The sequence below is a fragment of the Penicillium psychrosexuale genome (assembly GCF_028828465.1).
Source record: "Penicillium psychrosexuale strain IBT 29551 chromosome Unknown utg000004l, whole genome shotgun sequence".
In the NCBI taxonomy this organism is placed as follows: domain Eukaryota; kingdom Fungi; phylum Ascomycota; class Eurotiomycetes; order Eurotiales; family Aspergillaceae; genus Penicillium; species Penicillium psychrosexuale.
Window position 1 is genome coordinate 3,480,222 of NW_026643189.1, and position 17,915 is coordinate 3,498,136.

Below are 17,915 nucleotides of genomic sequence, written 5' to 3' on the forward strand. Positions count from 1 at the left end.
AGGCAATGCAGGTGACGTACAAGGCAGGGGCTTAGAGGGAAGGTAGAGAGTAGTTAATTGCGTGGTGATTATTTCCAGTCTGTACAAATCCGATGTTGTTACACTTCAACGCCGTCCCTAATGGGCTTTTGCTCTCAAAATAAAATTAATATGATCAATGCTGGCTCCACTCGATCGTGTTCAAATCAACTCCCTCCTGAACCAACTCCCAAAGCGGGCTCAGTTCACGCAAGAAAGATACACGAGCCTGGACAGCCTTGAGAACGTAGTCAATCTCCTCGTCCGAGGTGAATCGACCAATACCGAAACGGATACTGCTGTGCGCACTCTCGTCACTGCTACCCAAAGCGCGCAGCACGTAGCTGGGTTCCAGAGAGGCGGAGGTACAGGCACTGCCCGATGACAGCGCAATGTCGTTCAGCGCCATCAGTAGGGATTCACCCTCAACGTAGGCGAATGAGATGTTCACACAGCCAGGGTAGTGGTGCTCGGGGTCACCGTTCAGTGTGGTGTGTTCCATTGCGAGGAGGCCCTCGCTCAGACGCTTCGACAGGCGATCGATGTGTTTAGTGTCGTACTATTAACCAGTCAGTTAGCATGCTGTTTTCCGACGGGAAAATTAGAGTTCATCTGTCTGCCAGCATTATGCCCGCAACTGACGTCATTGGAGCTGAGTACCGATTACTCAGGGTCACCAACAGGTTTATCACAGTGCGTAATAATGGCGGCAATGATGGAAATGGGAATGGGAAATCAAACAAAATGGGAAAGAGCTTACCTCCATATCTTGGGCAGCAATTCGGCATGCCTCGCCAAAGCCCACGACCAGGGAAGGAGCCAAGGTGCCACTACGTAGACCTCTTTCCTGTCCACCACCAGTGATGAGAGGATCGAGACGGACACGCGGGCGACGGCGCACAAAGCAGGCACCAATACCCTTAGGACCGTAGATCTTGTGGCTGGAAATCGACATCAGATCGATGTTTAGCTTGTTCACATCCAACGGAATCTTTCCAACGGCCTGGGCAGCGTCGGTGTGGAAGAACACCTTCTTGGACCGACAGAGACGGCCAATCTCCTCCATCGGCTGGATCACACCGATCTCATTGTTGACAGCCATGACACTGACAATGCAAGTCTCGGGACGCATGGCCTCTTCAAGATCCGACATGCGGATCAAACCGTTGCTCTGCACTGGCAGGTATGTCACCTCGAACCCTTCATCTTGCAAGTGTCGGCAACTGTCGAGCACACACTTGTGTTCAGTCTGGGTAGTGATGATGTGATTTTTCTTTCCCGAGCGACCAAAGAACCGTGCCACGCCCTTCAAACTCATATTGTTACTCTCCGTCGCACCACTTGTAAAGATAATCTCCTTGGGGTCGGCCCCAATCAGCTTGGCGATATGCTCGCGAGCCTCCTCAACTCCCTTCTCTGACTCCCAACCGTAGGCGTGTGTGCGCGAGTGCGGGTTACCGTAAATACCGGTGAGGTAAGGAAGCATAGCATCCAGAACGCGAGGGTCCAGAGGTGTAGTGGCCTGCATATCGAGGTAGATGGGCCGGGTGCCCTGGTCCATAACGGTGGCTTGCTTCAGAATGCCGGCCGAAGGGCTCAACGCGGCGTCACCGGAGGTTGCCGAGCCAGGCAGCTTGACGCTCTGGGGCGCCATGTGGGACTGGTTCATGAATGCCTTTTGTTCCTCCTTGATGGCAGTCTCGATGTTGATCTGGGCTTGGCCAACTTTTGTTTCGGATACGTAAGAACGAGCACCGCGCAGCCCGGTGGCGAGGACTCGAGGAGCTCGGGAACCATAAGTTGAAAGACGCCTGGAGAAGGCAGAGGCCTGTCTCCAAGCAGTGGGAACAGCACTTGTCATTATGGAGATGATTTGTGCCGATATCCTTGAAGGTGGGATGAAAAGGAAACGCTACGACTTTTTGTTAGTTATCACTTGCATCTCCTCCCAATGACTAAAGATCTCGGGATTTTCCCAATTGAGTTTATCCGTGGTGCCTGAGGCATGACGGAGTTATGAGCTTTCCCCTTTCGGGTATAAGTGTCCAGGGCGTCCATGACTATATCAGATCTTCATTTCTCTGTTTTATAACAGTCTTGAGGATTCTAATTTTATTAGTTTAAAGCCCTCTTTCTTCCGACTTCTTGTATTCACCCATTTCATCTCATTGCCAAGTCACCCCCCGCACGTCCCAAGGGAGAATGGCCCAATGATGACGAACGGACTGGGGTCCTTAATTTGATCTTAGGACATTCTCGGGTAAGGCTGCCGGGGAAAGAGAAACAGTTCTTGAGGTCGTCGAGAGTAGAGATGTAACCACTGTAACCATTCGAGGTGTTTAGGGCTAAAATATGTACGGAGTACTCCGTAACTATACACTATAGAACATGGATAGGAGTTGAAGTACTACTGTATGTAGTATGTAGTATGTAGGTCGTAATCCAGGTGCCTAACCTTAGAAGAAGATATGCGCCACATGATCATAGGGCAGAACAGTAGCGTATAAAATAGTACAAAATAGCGTGGAATAGTATAAAAAGGAAATGGGTACAGCCACACTGGACATCAGCTCCGTACAACGCTGGCCGAGTCTTATGTCATTGAAAAGGTTTGGGTTCCTTCTTCTTCTTCCCCCCACCTTGGCACTTTCTCTTCTTCACTTCTCTCCTTAATATACTCCACATCATGAGTTTTAAAGGCTTCCAGAAGAGTATTGCGCGTGCGCCACAGCAGTTCAAGGTCAAGTTCAACATCGGTGAGCATTCCAAGGATGCTGTCTATACCGATGCCGAACGCCGCTTTGATGAGCTCGAGCGAGAGACCAAGAAGCTCCACGATGAGTCCAAGAAATACTTTTCTGCCATTAATGGTAACTCTTTGATCTCTCCACTCTGTACCTCTCCCTACTGATCGCGTGCGCAGGCATGTTGAGCCACCAAATCGAATTCTCCAAAGCAGTCGCCGAAATCTACAAACCCATCTCCGGTCGCGCCTCTGATCCCACCTCCTACCAATTCGAAGGAAATGCCGAGGGCATCCAGGCCTGTGAGGAATATGAAGTCATCGTCCAGGAACTCCAAGAGGCCCTAGCCCCCGAGCTGGAGATGATCAACAGCCGCATTATCAGCCCGGCCGACCAGCTGCTCGAGGTGATCAAGGTGATCCGGAAGGTCGCGGTTAAGCGTGATCACAAGAAGCTGGACTTTGATCGTCGCAACGCCACACTGAAAAAGCTCGAAGAGAAAAAGGACAAATCGCTCAAAGACGAGAAAGCACTATACAAAGCCGAGAACGATGTTGAGGTGGCAACCCAGGAGTTTAACTATTACAACGATTTACTAAAGGACGAACTGCCCAAGCTGTTCGCCCTCGAAGCCGAGTTCATCCGCCCGCTCTTCCAGTCCTTCTACTATATGCAACTCAACGTCTTCTACACCCTCCACGAACGAATGCAGGGTATGAACATCGCCTATTTCAATCTTGAACTCGACGTGGAAGAGGCCTTTGAGCAGAAGCGCGGCAATATCCAGGAACAAGCCGAAGCCCTTACCATCGTGCACTTTAAAACCCAAGGTGTCCGCCGCTCTGGATCCAAACTAGGCCCTCCGGGCAAGGCAGGCGATATCAAGAGATCCGATAGCAAGAGATCCGATACCAAAGGCTCCATCGGCCGAGGCCGTTCCGCCTCCACCGCCACCGATGACAACCCTCCACCACCTTATTCGTCTGCCGGCGCTAGCCCGACAGGCAGCTTCTCTTCCGCCGCCAAGAGCAAGGCCGCCCCGCCTCCTCCAAAGGCGAAGCCGTCCCATCTCAGTAAGCCGGTTGAGACTGTCACCGCTCTTTATGACTACGAGGCTCAGGCACACGGTGATCTGGGATTCTCAGCTGGTGATGTTATTGAGATTACCCAGCGCTCTGAAAATACCAATGAATGGTGGTCTGGGCGAATTGGAGGTCGGGAGGGCCAGTTTCCGGGTAAGTGTTTCAAGTCTTTCTTGTTGAATTTATTGCATTTTCTAACATTCCTAGCCAACTATGTGGAACTGAATTAGCACCGGATACCATTAATTTTCTAGCTCCTTTTTGTCCTTTGGCTCTGGCGCACATGTGGTTCTGAACATAGAGCGTTTCACCTGTAAATATTTGTGGCTTTTTTTTATGTATTGTTAATTCACTTGGTTCTGCTCATCGCAATTTGTTGCATTCAGTAGATTGGCTGTATTTGTTGCACAAGCTTCATACATATATGTATTCTAATCCCACCCTTTGAGACTACATTTGAACTTCAGAGCAGAACTCGTCCTCAATATAGACACTTATTAATGAGAAAGAGCACGGGAAACAGTCAAGTTCATCCACTCGTAGATCTACAATGCAGTCAAACGTCATGTAACGCAACTACGGCACTCGAAAGCAAGGAGTGAAAAATAATGAATATGACTTGGTATTAAAAATACATTTACACTTTGCAGATTGAGCCAAACGGAATGGTGAACCTGTATAGAACCTAATCGAAGAGAAAAAGAAAGAAAAAAAGAATGTACGCGTAAAGTCGATGTCTGGCCAAGATCCTGTACATCGAAATGAAAGGGAAGGGTATCTCTGAATTGCGGAGCGTTGCGCTCATCACACGATCTCATTGTTCCTTTGAACTCGATTGATCGTAATATCGTGTTCAACCGATATTCCATAGAAAGCATCGTTGTCGCGCGAGTTGTATGAGCCCTTGCTCATGGTATGGTCCGAGTAGCACAGAGTCTGCGCAGCAGTCATAGCAGTCAGGCTCGTTGGACTGTCCTTTGTGGGAGACAGTAAACTTTCGGCACCGCCAGCAAGGACCCGCCATAAGTTGCGTCGGCGTTGAGGATCTTGGCTTCCGGTGCGTCGGGAGTGCTCGAGGGCGGCACCGGCCCAGATTGACGAGAGTGGGAGTGAGATGACGACCAATGTCACCACGTTGGAGGCCAGTTCTGGCACAGTGATGTAGTACTGGACGATGGAGAAGATGGCGGGGACAACCATGGTCTGGCAGCCCATGACGAAGATGACTTTCATCGGGCCGAATTCGCGCACGCCGAGTCGGCGGCGCTGTTTGATGGCGAACCCGAGCTTGGTGACGAAGATGACGCAGAAGAAGCAGATGCTGATGGTGACGCAGATGTTGGTTGCGCTTTCTATCCACCATATATCAGACATGTAGTTGAGTGTGATGATGGCATTGCAGTTCACAACCATCCACGCACATCGGAATCCGATCGGCACCAGGGCGACCAGAACAGATAGCACTAGGAGAGGATGTCGGTATCGACGACGTAGAGTAGAGCAAACAACGTGCACTTGAATCACAAGTGATGCTTCGATGCAGACGACGACTAGGGTGGTGAGAACGACAGCCACGATGGAAATGGCGTATGCGCTCCACGGCACGGATGAATAGTCGCCGGAGACGAATGGATATACCGTTTCGAATCCAGTGGAGAAATGGATGACTTGAAAAAGCAGACGCCCGCTGTTGAGGAACAACGCCAGGGCGTTCAGGATAAAAACCGCCGAACGGCGCTTGTCGGAATGGGTCAAAAGCAGAAGAATAACCAGCAACGTGAGCGATGCCCCAAACTGGCAACCGTAGTTGATGCATACCCGGACATTGTACATGACGAAGATGTCCAGTGCTTGTACTGAGACGGGTAACTCAGTGCCATCTCGTAGATGGAAGATGACGGTCTGGGTGGATGGATCGAATCCAGGACTTGGAGATGGTGTCGCCGCCATGACTTTGGAATTGAAGTTCAATTGAAGGAATTAAAGGAGCGTTCACATAGATAGTTCTGAAGATAGGTCAAAGTATGCATGTTAGAAGATGAGGTCTGTTTTAAAAGCCCTTGTAGGACTTGTAAATATAAATCAGCAATATCATCAGGAGAATCAGGGTGAATAGCCAGCGTCATAGAAGCCGAGACAGACAATGGCGAAGGCAATGTATAATAATCAGTGGAGGTCCAGATCATTATGCCCTTCAATGTGAGTAAAAGAACAATACTAAGGGAATGGGAAGAACAATATTAGATGAAACAAAGGAGCCCATCAATTTCTAGGCACCGGGTGATAATGGCTGCATGAGATCTTCAGAATACTCAGGCTTTCTTGTGAATATCACTGGCTTGCGAAGCTCAAGCTTGGTTTTCTTTGTTCCGGGTTTCCAGGGATGCAAACCCCGACTCAAGGATTTCAAGGATTTTAACGATGTCAATGAATTCCAGGGATTCGAGGATCTCAAGGATGTGTCTTGTTGATAGAGTCCTGGAGAGACCTGGACGTGTCATATAAGACAGAGGTCTTGATTCAGACCATTGGCCTATCATTTAGCGAATCTGTCTCGCTCCTCGAGACTTCAGCAGCAAAAGGAGTGCTATTATTTATTCAGACTCGAACCTGTGTCTTCTCGTGTACGAAGGGACGAAAGCAAGACAAGATGATTTCAATGATGAAATGGTGAGGTGAGGTGTAAGGTGTACGGAGATGTAGTTAAGGCGCAGTGGAGGTGTCACCAAGTTGCTTAGTAGTTATGCTCCGTACACTGGAACTAGTCACCTATACCTAGATCATAGAGACTAAGACTACTAAAAAATAGTATCTCCTATCAAAATATATCTTCTAATACAACATTTTGAAAAGACCACAAGGTCCATACTTCGCCAAGAAACTCTGCGGGGAAGAGGAAACCGTCGCGACTCCAACCCTTTTCCATCCATTCCTCTCGCTATGGCGGTCCCTCAGAGGACACTGAATTGGCTGTATAGTGTCCTGTCTAAAGTTGGTCTCTCCGAAAACTTCATGTTATCCGACCTACTAAACCCCTCCAGGATCACTATGATCCACAACAGACCTACCGCGACCCAAACCGGACCTACCACGATGTTGCCAATGCGCTCTCCCAGTACCCCTCTCTCTCCCCTCGAACAGATGTCTACAGTGAGTGTCCATATTGTCTATTATGCGATTCTTATTTTCTAATGCCCAGCAGCCTACGAGACAGGGTTCTCGGCCCTCCTCCTTCACCTTGTGGGCACGTTGCCTGTCACCTTCCGAGGAACAACATATCGATTTCCCATTGCGCTTTGGATTCCAAATACATACCCACGCGACCCTCCAATTGCCTACGTGACGCCGACACAGGAAATGGCTGTCCGAGTTGGGCAACATGTGACGCTGGAGGGACAGGTGTACCACCACTATCTAGCACACTGGGCTGAAGCCTGGGAGGTTAGTGCTCGCAAGATATGAGTTGACAGACCGCTGACCCTTATATTCACAGAGATCCAACATCACCGATCTTCTTTCTATTCTACAGGATATATTTGCCAAGGAGCCACCTGTCCGATACAGACAACAAGTGCCACATCCTCAGCTGGAAGCTGCGCAAACACCCCCGCCATTACCTCCCCTTCCACCCGGTGTCGGATCTTCAAGACAAGCTCAGTCTCTGTCTCCGCCTACAAGCCAAGGCCAGCATCAGAGCCAGATTCCACCCCCGCCTCCGCCGAAGCCAGGCGCGGCTGGCGAGCATCTGCAGCAGCAACAACAACGACACCCGGCCGATCAATATCAATCTTCCCCGCCGCTACCTCCACCAAAAGAGCAAGGCTCTCGTCAACCATATGTATCCGCACAATTGGCTAGCCCAAGAATCCACTCATACCAGAATTACGCGCCTCCGGCCCAAACTGGAGGGCCGATAAGCAGCCCTCGTCCCTTGTCACACCCACCAACCCATCAGCCAGCGGGGCAGCCCCAGTCGGCGCAGGGTCAAGCACCGTATTATAGAAACAGTGGTGCGCCGCCCCATCATGCGACTGGGTCTTTAAGCCAACTCCCTCTTCAAGCTCAACCTACGGGGGCTCACTTGCCTATGGAGCCGCAATTCCCCCATCAACCACACCAGCAACCGCTTGGTCCCCCATATCCTCAGCATTCTCCATACCCATCCAATTATCCCCGCCCACCCCCAGCAGCTCCCATCAAGGCCGACACACCCGACCTTCTAACCTCACCATTTGAAGTCGAGCTACCCTCAATCGCGCCAGCAGGACCAGCGCCTCCCATCCCGCCAAACCCAGAGAAAGATGCACTCCTTCATGTCGTGTCCCAGACCCTGGCGGAAACTCTCCGTGCTAATGCTGCTCAATCCGACACGGCAGCGCAGTCTCTTGTCTCACAATCACAGTCCCTGCATGGCGCTATGACCACGCTGCAGGGGGAACTCTCGGCGCTCAATACTCTCCATGCGACCCTCCAATCCAACACCGCTGTCCTACAGCAATCTATCCATCGCGCCGACGCTACCATTGCAGACGCGCAGGCCCGCTCTGTCTCCGCTTCTGGTGTTGCTTCAAGCTCCGCTACTCCAGATACTCCGGCCGGCCAGCCCCCAATCGATGACGTCCTAGTCGCCCCCACCGTGGTAGGCAAACAGCTATATGATTTGGTCGCCGAGGAGCAAGGTATACAGCAAGCGCTCTATGCGTTGCAGGCTGCGCTGGTCCGCGGTGTCATTGGTGTCGATTCCTGGTCGCGGCATACACGGAGTCTTGCACGTGAAGCTCTTCTCAAGCGGGCATTGATTCGTAAAATCGGACGTGGAATGGGGTTGGATGAGAGTGTGGCTTGAATTACTGGGTGCTGAGCATTGTTGACTAGATATTCTGGTTATATATACCCTTGATTTTCCCCCATGTCATGAAATAGCTAGACGTGAGGATCTGTCTTTCTTCTAGCGACTCACGATTCTTTCCCTTTCTACTTCAATAGATGTGACGCTATTCGTACCTATGCAAATCCTGGAATTCCCTTATCTCTTGGGTTTGAAGCCTTCCCACTGTATAATTGACCACCTATCTTCGACTGCCTGCCATATTGATTAGAATGATTGAGGTATGTATAAGAAGAATAGGGGGTTCTGACAGGGACTCCCCTTGCTCATTTGACCCCCTCCCCTGGATAGTACCTACAATTTGTATATAAACCACTAACAAAATTAAGTCACTTTTATCACATCAACTACTTCATCGTCAACAACTGCTTCAACAACTATTTTAACGACTGCTCTATCATCATCAAGGGATTGAAACAATAGGCGTGCGATCAAATACACGTTTTTATCTGATCAAAATGTAGGGTTTTTCTGACTACTCTGTATATCAAGTAGGATTCAAAAGTATAGAATTAAGTCCGGCAGAATTGAATTAATTTTTCTTCGAACACCAGTAATGTCATTATATAGTGGAAAATTAGGGATTTGTATATAATAAGAATAGCTTTAACGAGAAAACGCTATATTAACGCAAAAGAACGATTCAAGAAGATGCGAGCCAATGTTGATTCAACCGCAAACAATCGGGCGGATGACAGAACCACAATAAGGAGCTGTATCAAGATAGGCTCTTCAATCCCCGGCCAGCGATAGTCCAGAACCGGAACGCAACACAAGAACATGCAGACAAGGAGTCCGCTAATATTCGGCGACAGAGCACATGATATGTTGAATGCAAACACAGACTCAGCGAGACAATGTATACAGGTCCTTGATCAATTATGTCGGGTAAAGGAGACCAAAGCAGAGGCGTGACGAATCCACAGACGATGATAGAGCAAGTGAATGTAGTGACCTCGAGCGAGACGTTGTAGTTTTCCCAAATGAAGCTCGATCCCTCGAGTCGAAGTCGGTGGCGGTAGACGAGGAATATGCAATGTAGACAATCACAGATGATGCAACCAGAGAGACAGCATGATGATTCTCATTGTCGTCGAGGAGAAGGTCACTAGCGCTTTCCTGACTCTCTCGAGTCTTCCCGTGAGGCCTTGTGCTGGCTCGCCTCGGAGCGTACCTGCTTCAGTGCTGATTCGGGGACGAGGCCAGTTTTCGTCTCGATGGTGTACTCCTCGGGGAATTCAGGGTTTTCTGCACGACCAACTTCTGGATAGTTGACGTCCAATGGTGGAGACTTGTCTGATATACCCAAATCCTCCAGGGACTCTTTGGTCTCTGTCCTCTGCAGCCCGAGAGCCGCCGAACCGTCTTTTTGTTCTTTCTCGGACATTTCTTTAGTCAAATGATGACTTCCGCAACCGTACAACTGTGCTAGAAAAGATTGGCAAGAATTGAGAAACCGCGATGGAGGGGATGGCGAGGGAAGATATGAGGGGGGATTTGGCCGACATATTTCCGAGATATCCATACCTCAGGCCATTTCGGCGCATTACATCATAATGAAGCAATAATGACTCACCATCCCGTGAACCTTCCACGATCGGACGGCCCAGGTCGCCCGAAGTTCAGGAGATAACCGGATTCTCTCGCGTGACGTCAGTAACGTGAGGGTCGCCCTCTATGTCTACCACGGTACCATTGATCTATACAAAGTAGCCTATATTATCCGCATTCCTACCTGGAATGATTCTAGACTTATCCACATCCACGGTTATAGTATCTAAACCCTAAAACATTATGCCTGAACGCGAAGAAGACAAAGAGTCGATTTCGGAGCCTCTCCCTGAAGACCTTCAAAAGATCGTGGACAAAGAAGAGTCAGATAGGCAAATCCGGGCAGACTACGAGAATTCATTTACATCGTGAGTGAAGCAATAGACAATTCATGTTATATGTCTGACATGTTCCCCAGTACTTCTCCAAAACATTCTCTGAAGGAGCTTGTTACCGAACGATTGGATGAGAACCCCGACGTACCTCACAATTCGTCAGAAAAGACGCAAGAAAAATCTCAGGGATGAGTGGAATATTCATATAGTAAGGAAGCTGTCGGGCTGTTATAGATTCTATTAGGATCGGACTTGGATTTGAACGCAGTTTGGCTTACTTCGGGGAATATATTTTAGTGGTATGGGCCAATAACCACTCTAGTTAGTGTTAATCTATATTAATCATCCAACCAAGCAACCGGAAGGCGTGCAGAAGCTTGTATATATGCGTAAGAAATCTGTCAAATAGTGTTAAAAGAATGTACATCTTATAGAGTGTGACGGTCAAAATCAGGTCTTGTCGATATGCCCTTGTCACTCTCAGCCAAGGCCCTATTTCCTAGTTTGAGCAAAAGCTGGCTTACTCTCTCTATCTTCTCCAATGCTAAGAGCTTATTTGCCTCTACTTCAAGCATCGTATTTAATGAGAATTTAATAAATTGATAGATTCGACGAATATGTACAACATCGTGGTTGTTCTAGAACACGGCCCGGCCCTTATAGTACCCACCTTCCCGATTAGTAGGTGCCACTTCGAATACGGAGTAGTTGTGTTATGGATCTCTTCTTTCATAATATTATTCGTCGTTGTCAAAGAGGAACATTGTAAAACTATGGATCGGAGTACTGTTCCTCGATCCGCCTACGATATAGGTCTGGAAGTCGTTGGGACCTGGAAGCGGGGTACTGATGTATACAAAGGGGCACAACAGAACGAGAAGACAAGATTCAATTCTATGATCTGATCATCATTTCATTGACCTTGTATCAATTTACCTGACCAATAAGCAGGTCTTGAACAAACGTTAATGATAAATCTATGTATTTGACCGATTCCCTTCCTATGGCAGTCTCCAACCGCCAGTACGCCATGAAACGTAATATTGCACCAGATTCCTTCACATCGCGCAACCAGCCCAATATAACCAACTTCTCCAATGAAAGCCTTGGAGTATTTTGCTAAGGCTCCAAAGGATAGCTAGGTGAGAGGTTAGAAATGCCGCCCGAAGCTCGGTTTGCCGTCGTTGCTAGCACAGGCGCTTTCGACTTTATGCCAGCCTTCGAGGACGCCATTCTCTGCATCGTCCCTTCGGCTCTCTTTCTGGTTGTGTCCCTACAGCGTCTCTTCTGGCTCGCGAGACAGCCTCGCAAGGTCGCCAAAAGCCACCGGCCAATCGTGAAAGTGGCACGTGATAACCTCCGCCCTAGTTTTTCTCTGGCCCAAGAAAAAACAACTACTGACTGGTTCAGTAACTGCAGGGATTGATCGGCGTCTACACGGCTCTACAACTTGCAGTCTTGGTGTACTGGGCTCTGAATGCAGAGAAGTGGCCTTTCTCTCGGTTGCGGACGTCCGCCGCCGTGCTCGCCTTCGTCGATGGATTTCTGCTCTTGTTCCTGTCCCACGCTGAGCACGCGCGCTCGGTGCGACCATCGACCATCATCAACGTTTATCTACTCTTTACTTTGCTATTTGACAGTGTCATCGCGAGAACCCTGTGGCTTTCCGACCATGACTCCATAATCTCGGGCCTCTTCACCTCAACTGTCGCGATCAAACTCTTTGTCTTGACCTCGGAGGCTTGGGAAAAGAGACCGATACTCCTGTCCCAGTACCAGGATCTCTCCCCAGAGGCAACCAGTGGCATACTGGCCCGGAGTGTCTTCTGGTGGCTGAATTCATTGATGCGAACCGGGTTCGCTCGCTCCCTCACCGATCATGATCTGTTCCCCATTCATGACAGCCTAGCGGCACGAACACTACTCCCCAAAGCACGAAGCTCGTTTGGTGCATCAAACCAGTCCAGCCGCCATGCCTTGGCCTTCTCCACGTTGTGGGCCACCAAGTATATCTTTCTGGCTGGCGTGGCACCCCGGCTTGCATTGGCAGCGTTCAAGTACACGCTGCCCTTTCTCATCACCAGGACGACTTCCTGGACAGCCGATCCGTCGCAGCCGGATTCAATTGGATGGAGACTGACGGGCGCATGGCTGCTGGTCTTCCTTGGGCAAGCAATTTCGAACTGCTTTTATTACCAGATGACATATCGATTTGTCACTTCGATTCGCGGCAGCCTCTGCAGTTTGATCTACACCAAGACGTTGGATCTCCGCAGCACGGCTCTCGACGGGTCCGTGGCGGTATCGCTCATGTCCACGGACACCGAGAGTATCTGCCAAAGCGCCGCAACCTTGCACGAGCTTTGGGCCTCGCCAATCGAGTCTGCAGTTGCCATATTTCTCCTGTACAGGCAGCTTGGCCTTGCTGCGCTGGCCCCGGTCGTTGTAGCAATCATTGCCACTGCTGGCATGTTTCAGCTTGCCCGGTTCATTGGCATGGCCAAGAAGAGATGGAAGAGGGGCATCCAAACGCGGGTCGATGTAACGGCTTCCGTCCTCACATCCATGAAGGTTAGGATCCAGCGGGAACGGCTGATAATACCTATTCTCGATGACAAGCTACAGCACTAATCGGTTTGCTGCAGGAAGTCAAAATGCTTGGCTTATCAGATATTGTCGCGAACATGATACAGAACCTCCGCGTCACAGAGCTAGACTTGTCCAAGCAGTATCGCAGACTGTTGGCCATACAGACTTTCATTGGTAAGTACCTGAGTTATAAACCCTTGCTCTGCCGCGTTCTCAACGTGTCGTCACGACGCTGCTGACTCCTTTGGCCGAGCAGCTATGAACACGGCGACCATCGCCCCTTTGGCGACCTTTGCAACCTTTGTGGTTGTTTCCAAGAGCACTGGTCAGCCATTGAACACGGGGTCTGCTTATACCTCGCTCTCGTTGATATACCTCTTGTCGGACCCCATGGTTGTCGTGTTTCGTACCATCCCATTCGTCAGTGCCGCCCTCGCGTGCTTTTCTCGCATTCAAACCTACTTGTTGTCGGAAAGCTGTACCGATTACAAACTGCCCTTGAGCGAGCGGGATCATCATCCAAGCCAAGACAATGAGAAAGGAGACACGCTTGTAGCGATATCAGGAGCCAGTCTTGGCTGGGTTCCCGGAAAGCCAGACATCCTCAACGACATCACCGTCGACATCCGCAGGTCTTGCTTCACCTTCGTCGTCGGACCCGTGGGCTCAGGCAAGAGTATCCTCATACGAGCCCTTTTGGGAGAAGTCCCACTCCGAGCGGGTTCCATCCATGCCGATCCCGGCAATATCGCGTTTGTTAGTCAGGAGCCCTGGATCCAGAACCTGACGATACGCCATAATATCCTAGGCAGTGCCAGCTACGACGCGGAATGGTACGACAAAGTTGTCTACGCGTGCGGGCTGGAGCAAGATATCAACGAACTTCCCGACGGAGATGCGACAAGAGCGGGCAGCGCGGGGTTTTCGTTAAGCGGCGGCCAAAAGCAGCGGCTCGCCTTGGCCCGAGCCGTCTACTCCAGAGAAAAGACAGTCTTATTGGATGATGTCTTTGCAGGGCAGGATGCGGCGACCGAGGAGCACACCTTCCAGAATCTTTTTGCCGAGACGGGTCTCTTCCGGCAGATGAGCATAACTATGGTCTGTGTCACGAATGCCATCCATAGACTCGCCTATGCAGATCATGTCGTCGCTCTGTGGATAAGCGGCCATATCGTGCACCAAGGCTCATTCGCCCAACTTCAATCCGATACGGATTATCTGCATGGGCTGGCAGTCGAGCAGAACGGCGCGATTGACACGCAGGACGCAGCTTGCGCATGGTGCAGCATCGCCACGAGACTGTTCCTCGGGGCCGATATGAACAAGATGCTGAACAGGACAGCGACGACTCTGAATCGCCCGGACGAGTCCTCGGCGAGTTTGTCACATATGCGTATTACTTTGGCTCCGTCCCTGTATGACCATACTGTTCGCTGTCCTCACCATTCTGTACGCGGGAAGTTATCGGATGACGGCACTCGTACTCAGCTTCTGGACAGACACTGCAGAAGGATCCGGCCAAGCCACCAATGACTACTACCTCGGTCTCTTCGCAATGCTCACTGGTCTCGCCGTCTTGGGCATCACAGGGGCTGCCTATTTCTTCCTGGTCGTCATGGTGGCTTCGAGCTCCGAGGTTCTCCACGCCCGTCTTCTCTAATCCGTCATGAATGCCCCAGTGGCCTTCTTCTCGCGTACCGACGTCGGAGTCACCACGAATCGCTTCAGCCAGGACATGTCGGTCATCCTGATGTGTGTCTTTTCTGGGTATTTTGCAGCCGCACTTGTTCCTTTCGTCGCTTTCTGCTGGTGTGAGTTTTTAACAGCGCCCCCAAGCCCCTTAATGTGACACAAAAAATCACGGCACTAACCTCTTACAGTGCTGCAAAAGTTCTACGTGCGGACGTCTCGGCAGATCCGTCTGTTTGACCTCGAAGCCAAATCCCCCCTCTTCACGCAGTTCCTCGACCTCCTCCAGGGCCTGTCCACGGTACGGGCGTTCGCATGGGGTCCACGCTTCATCGATCAGTACCTAGAGCTTCTCGACGCCTCACAAAGACCCTTTTACCTACTCTTCTGCATCCAGCGCTGGCTAGGCCTCGTACTCGACCTACTGACCGCCGTCCTCGTGACAGTCATGATGGTCCTGGTCGTGAAGCTGCGAGCGCAGCTGTCAGCGCAGTACGTAGCCCTAGCCTTCGTGCAGGTGATGTCGTTCGGCCAGTCGCTGGCGCACGTCATCCAGGACTGGACGCGGCGTCAAGACATTCTGCACCGACACCGAGTCGGAGAACCGACCCACTGAGACGGGTACCGTGCCCTGGAACTGGCCTCCCCACGGCCGCGTCACCATCAAGGATCTGGTGGCCTCGTACGATGGCGGCGAGCCCGTCCTGCGCGGTGTGAGCCTCGATATCCCCGCCGGTGCCAAGGTCGGCATCTGTGGCCGCAGTGGGAGCGGCAAGAGCTCGCTCTTGGGCTGTATCCTGCGCCTCCTGGAAGTCGGTCCCGGCTCGCACATTACCATCGACGGCGTCGACATCACGACGCTGCCTCGGCAGGTTGTGCGCGCTGCAGTGGCCGTTGTCCGCAGCACCCTTTTTTTCTAAAAGCATACAAGCCTCCGCGACAACCTTATCGTCCTTCGTCGACAGCAGAGCAGACAGGAGCAGCAAATCGACGACGACGGTCCGAGCGGCTCATCCGGGATGTGATGCGCGAGCAATTTGCTAGCTGTACCGTCATTGCTGTTGCACATCGCCTCGGTGCCGTCGTTGATTTCGATCGTGTTGCTGTTATGGGTGGTGGTCGGCTCCTAGAATGGGATAATCCTCGTGCTCTTCTAAAGCGAGATAGCGAGTTTAAGAGGTTTTGGGATCTTGGGGCGGGTTAGAGGAGCTGGTAGATTTATATGTTGTAGGTCTTGCATGTTTGGCGTTGTTCAAGCTGGAAAATATATAACAAACAAGGTTGGAGGGGAAAAGAAAAACAACACAAACAAATGCGAAAAAGACGTAATCAGGTGCTGAGAGTAAATTCCTATAGTTAGTCTCAAGTATATTAATGAAAGTATGGTGATATTATTTCCATATAAAGACTTCACAAGCCCGTCTGCGAGCTAGTGGCCAAGAGTGTGACTCTAGAAGTGCACTGCGAAGGGTCTCATTTTAATTCTGCGACTACTTTAAACGTTTTATCTGTTTCAGCTTCTAGAAATTCGCGATCGAGATATGGTAGTCTAACGAAAGAAGCCCGTAGGACAGTGTGACACGGATTCTCATGGCAGTACGAATGTGAAGGTATGATACTCCAAAATGAAAATGAATGAGAGTAAAGATTCGATCGACAATCCCATCTCAGTGTGCCAACACTCGCTGTACAAGGCACCCGAAGGAAGGACATATCTAAAAGGTACAAAAAGCCATGGTAGGCTCCATACATACAGAGAAAGCAGAGTGGGAAATCACAAAATAGAAAAACCGTTGCGCCCAGTTGGTCCCAGACCAGCTCATTTCACCTCATTGGCATCCGAGAATGGACTTTCTACCCGTGCGGGTGGCGTCCGAGGGGAGTTACGTCCGTCACTCAAGCCGGAAGCGCGACGTGCGTCGCGAATCGAAGAATCGGCAGCTTCATCTTCGACCGATGAGAACGGACTGGACTGGTTGCTGTTTGTGGTTGATACTGTCGGGCTGGTGTTATTGCTTTTACTATTCCCGGACAGCTCTTCGACTCGGTTGGCAGCGGGCGCGTTGTTGGCTTGCTTGTTCTTCACCGAAGGGCCACGCACCATCACTGGCTTGGCGGTCACACTGCGAGCAATACATGAACTGTTGCCCTTGACAGCCTCCGCCCGAGCGAGTTGCGCCGGGGTAATGGCCGGGACCGCGGGTGCGTCTGCAGGGGTAATCGTGACAGTAACAGGGGAGTCGTCTCCAGGGGCATTTGCCGACCCAGGTCCTCCGTTGTGGATACTCACGACGGCTGCCCGAGTCCGCTGGATCTGCTGCGCAGGAACGGCACTGACAATGGCATCGTTGCGGTAGATAGTGGTGGCCACACTGCTGCGCAAAGTGGGGGAGATGCTCTGGTGGCCGGTAGTGGTTGTCCATGACGAGTCGCGCAGGTCACCGGGCATGAAGAAGTGTTGATCGGGTGTCGCACCAGGAAGCGGTGGAATAGGAGGCATAAGGGTGGATGGGGTCTGCGGTGGAGAGCGGTTGGTGACACCAGGAATGTAAGCGATTTGGATTACATTGGAGGCACGGGTTAGGACTGTAGAGGCGATGGACTGGCGTTCGCTGCGAGCCGCTGCGAATGAACCGTTCTTCTCCGCCTCCTGGCGCTCCAGGCGCTTCTTTCGGATGATGAACCACCATATCAAGAATACAACGATGGCGATGGCAGCCACGCCTCCGACAACACCACCAGCAATAGCGCCAGTGTCGGTGCCCCCGGAGTTCGAGGGCGCGGCGCCCGTTGAAACGCACTTGGTGGTGGCGCATTCATCACAGCTCGGGGCGGTCATGGTACATATTGATCCATCGGGACAGGCGGGACAGGCGGGGGATGTGGTTTCACACTGCTTGCAGCGCTTGAAGACGGAGCGGGCGGGGGAGAAGGCGGAATCCATGGGTTCGAAAGACATGATAGGCGAGGAAGATCGAGATGAAACAGAGAAAGATATCGATAAAGCCGGTCAACGGCA

General features: G+C 51.0%; 8 protein-coding genes across 8 annotated transcripts; 4 read left to right on the forward strand and 4 right to left on the reverse strand.

Annotated features, from left to right (window-relative positions):
- Positions 1-154: 154 nt before the first annotated feature.
- N7518_007168 (IscS subfamily cysteine desulfurase) lies at positions 155-1,879 on the reverse strand (the record flags this gene model as incomplete). The annotated part of the gene is made up of 2 exons (XM_057188095.1): positions 155-577; positions 779-1,879. 2 exons carry the CDS (start codon positions 1,877-1,879, stop codon positions 155-157), a joined length of 1,524 nt encoding a protein of 507 aa, XP_057039798.1.
- Positions 1,880-2,704: 825 nt separating this feature from the next.
- On the forward strand, positions 2,705-4,074 carry N7518_007169 (amphiphysin; the record flags this gene model as incomplete). The annotated part of the gene is made up of 3 exons (XM_057188096.1): positions 2,705-2,888; positions 2,942-3,997; positions 4,052-4,074. 3 exons carry the CDS (start codon positions 2,705-2,707, stop codon positions 4,072-4,074), a joined length of 1,263 nt encoding a protein of 420 aa, XP_057039799.1.
- Positions 4,075-4,648: 574 nt separating this feature from the next.
- On the reverse strand, positions 4,649-5,794 carry preB (alpha-factor pheromone receptor STE2; the record flags this gene model as incomplete). Its single annotated transcript, XM_057188097.1, has 1 exon — positions 4,649-5,794. One exon carries the CDS (start codon positions 5,792-5,794, stop codon positions 4,649-4,651), a length of 1,146 nt encoding a protein of 381 aa, XP_057039800.1.
- A 990-nt stretch (positions 5,795-6,784) lies between these two features.
- Positions 6,785-8,690, forward strand: N7518_007171 (uncharacterized protein; the record flags this gene model as incomplete). The annotated part of the gene is made up of 4 exons (XM_057188098.1): positions 6,785-6,835; positions 6,886-6,994; positions 7,047-7,285; positions 7,338-8,690. 4 exons carry the CDS (start codon positions 6,785-6,787, stop codon positions 8,688-8,690), a joined length of 1,752 nt encoding a protein of 583 aa, XP_057039801.1.
- A 1,150-nt stretch (positions 8,691-9,840) lies between these two features.
- On the reverse strand, positions 9,841-10,119 carry N7518_007172 (uncharacterized protein; the record flags this gene model as incomplete). The annotated part of the gene is made up of 1 exon (XM_057188099.1): positions 9,841-10,119. The coding sequence occupies one exon, from the start codon at positions 10,117-10,119 to the stop codon at positions 9,841-9,843; it is 279 nt and encodes a 92-aa protein (XP_057039802.1).
- A 407-nt stretch (positions 10,120-10,526) lies between these two features.
- On the forward strand, positions 10,527-10,810 carry N7518_007173 (uncharacterized protein; the record flags this gene model as incomplete). The annotated part of the gene is made up of 2 exons (XM_057188100.1): positions 10,527-10,651; positions 10,702-10,810. The coding sequence occupies 2 exons, from the start codon at positions 10,527-10,529 to the stop codon at positions 10,808-10,810; spliced, it is 234 nt and encodes a 77-aa protein (XP_057039803.1).
- A 964-nt stretch (positions 10,811-11,774) lies between these two features.
- Positions 11,775-16,100, forward strand: N7518_007174 (ABC transporter integral membrane type 1; the record flags this gene model as incomplete). The annotated part of the gene is made up of 9 exons (XM_057188101.1): positions 11,775-11,954; positions 12,038-13,189; positions 13,264-13,381; positions 13,464-14,585; positions 14,707-14,856; positions 14,887-15,018; positions 15,088-15,388; positions 15,453-15,771; positions 15,828-16,100. The coding sequence occupies 9 exons, from the start codon at positions 11,775-11,777 to the stop codon at positions 16,098-16,100; spliced, it is 3,747 nt and encodes a 1,248-aa protein (XP_057039804.1).
- Positions 16,101-16,715: 615 nt separating this feature from the next.
- On the reverse strand, positions 16,716-17,855 carry N7518_007175 (uncharacterized protein; the record flags this gene model as incomplete). The annotated part of the gene is made up of 1 exon (XM_057188102.1): positions 16,716-17,855. One exon carries the CDS (start codon positions 17,853-17,855, stop codon positions 16,716-16,718), a length of 1,140 nt encoding a protein of 379 aa, XP_057039805.1.
- Between the last annotated feature and the right edge of the window lie 60 nt (positions 17,856-17,915).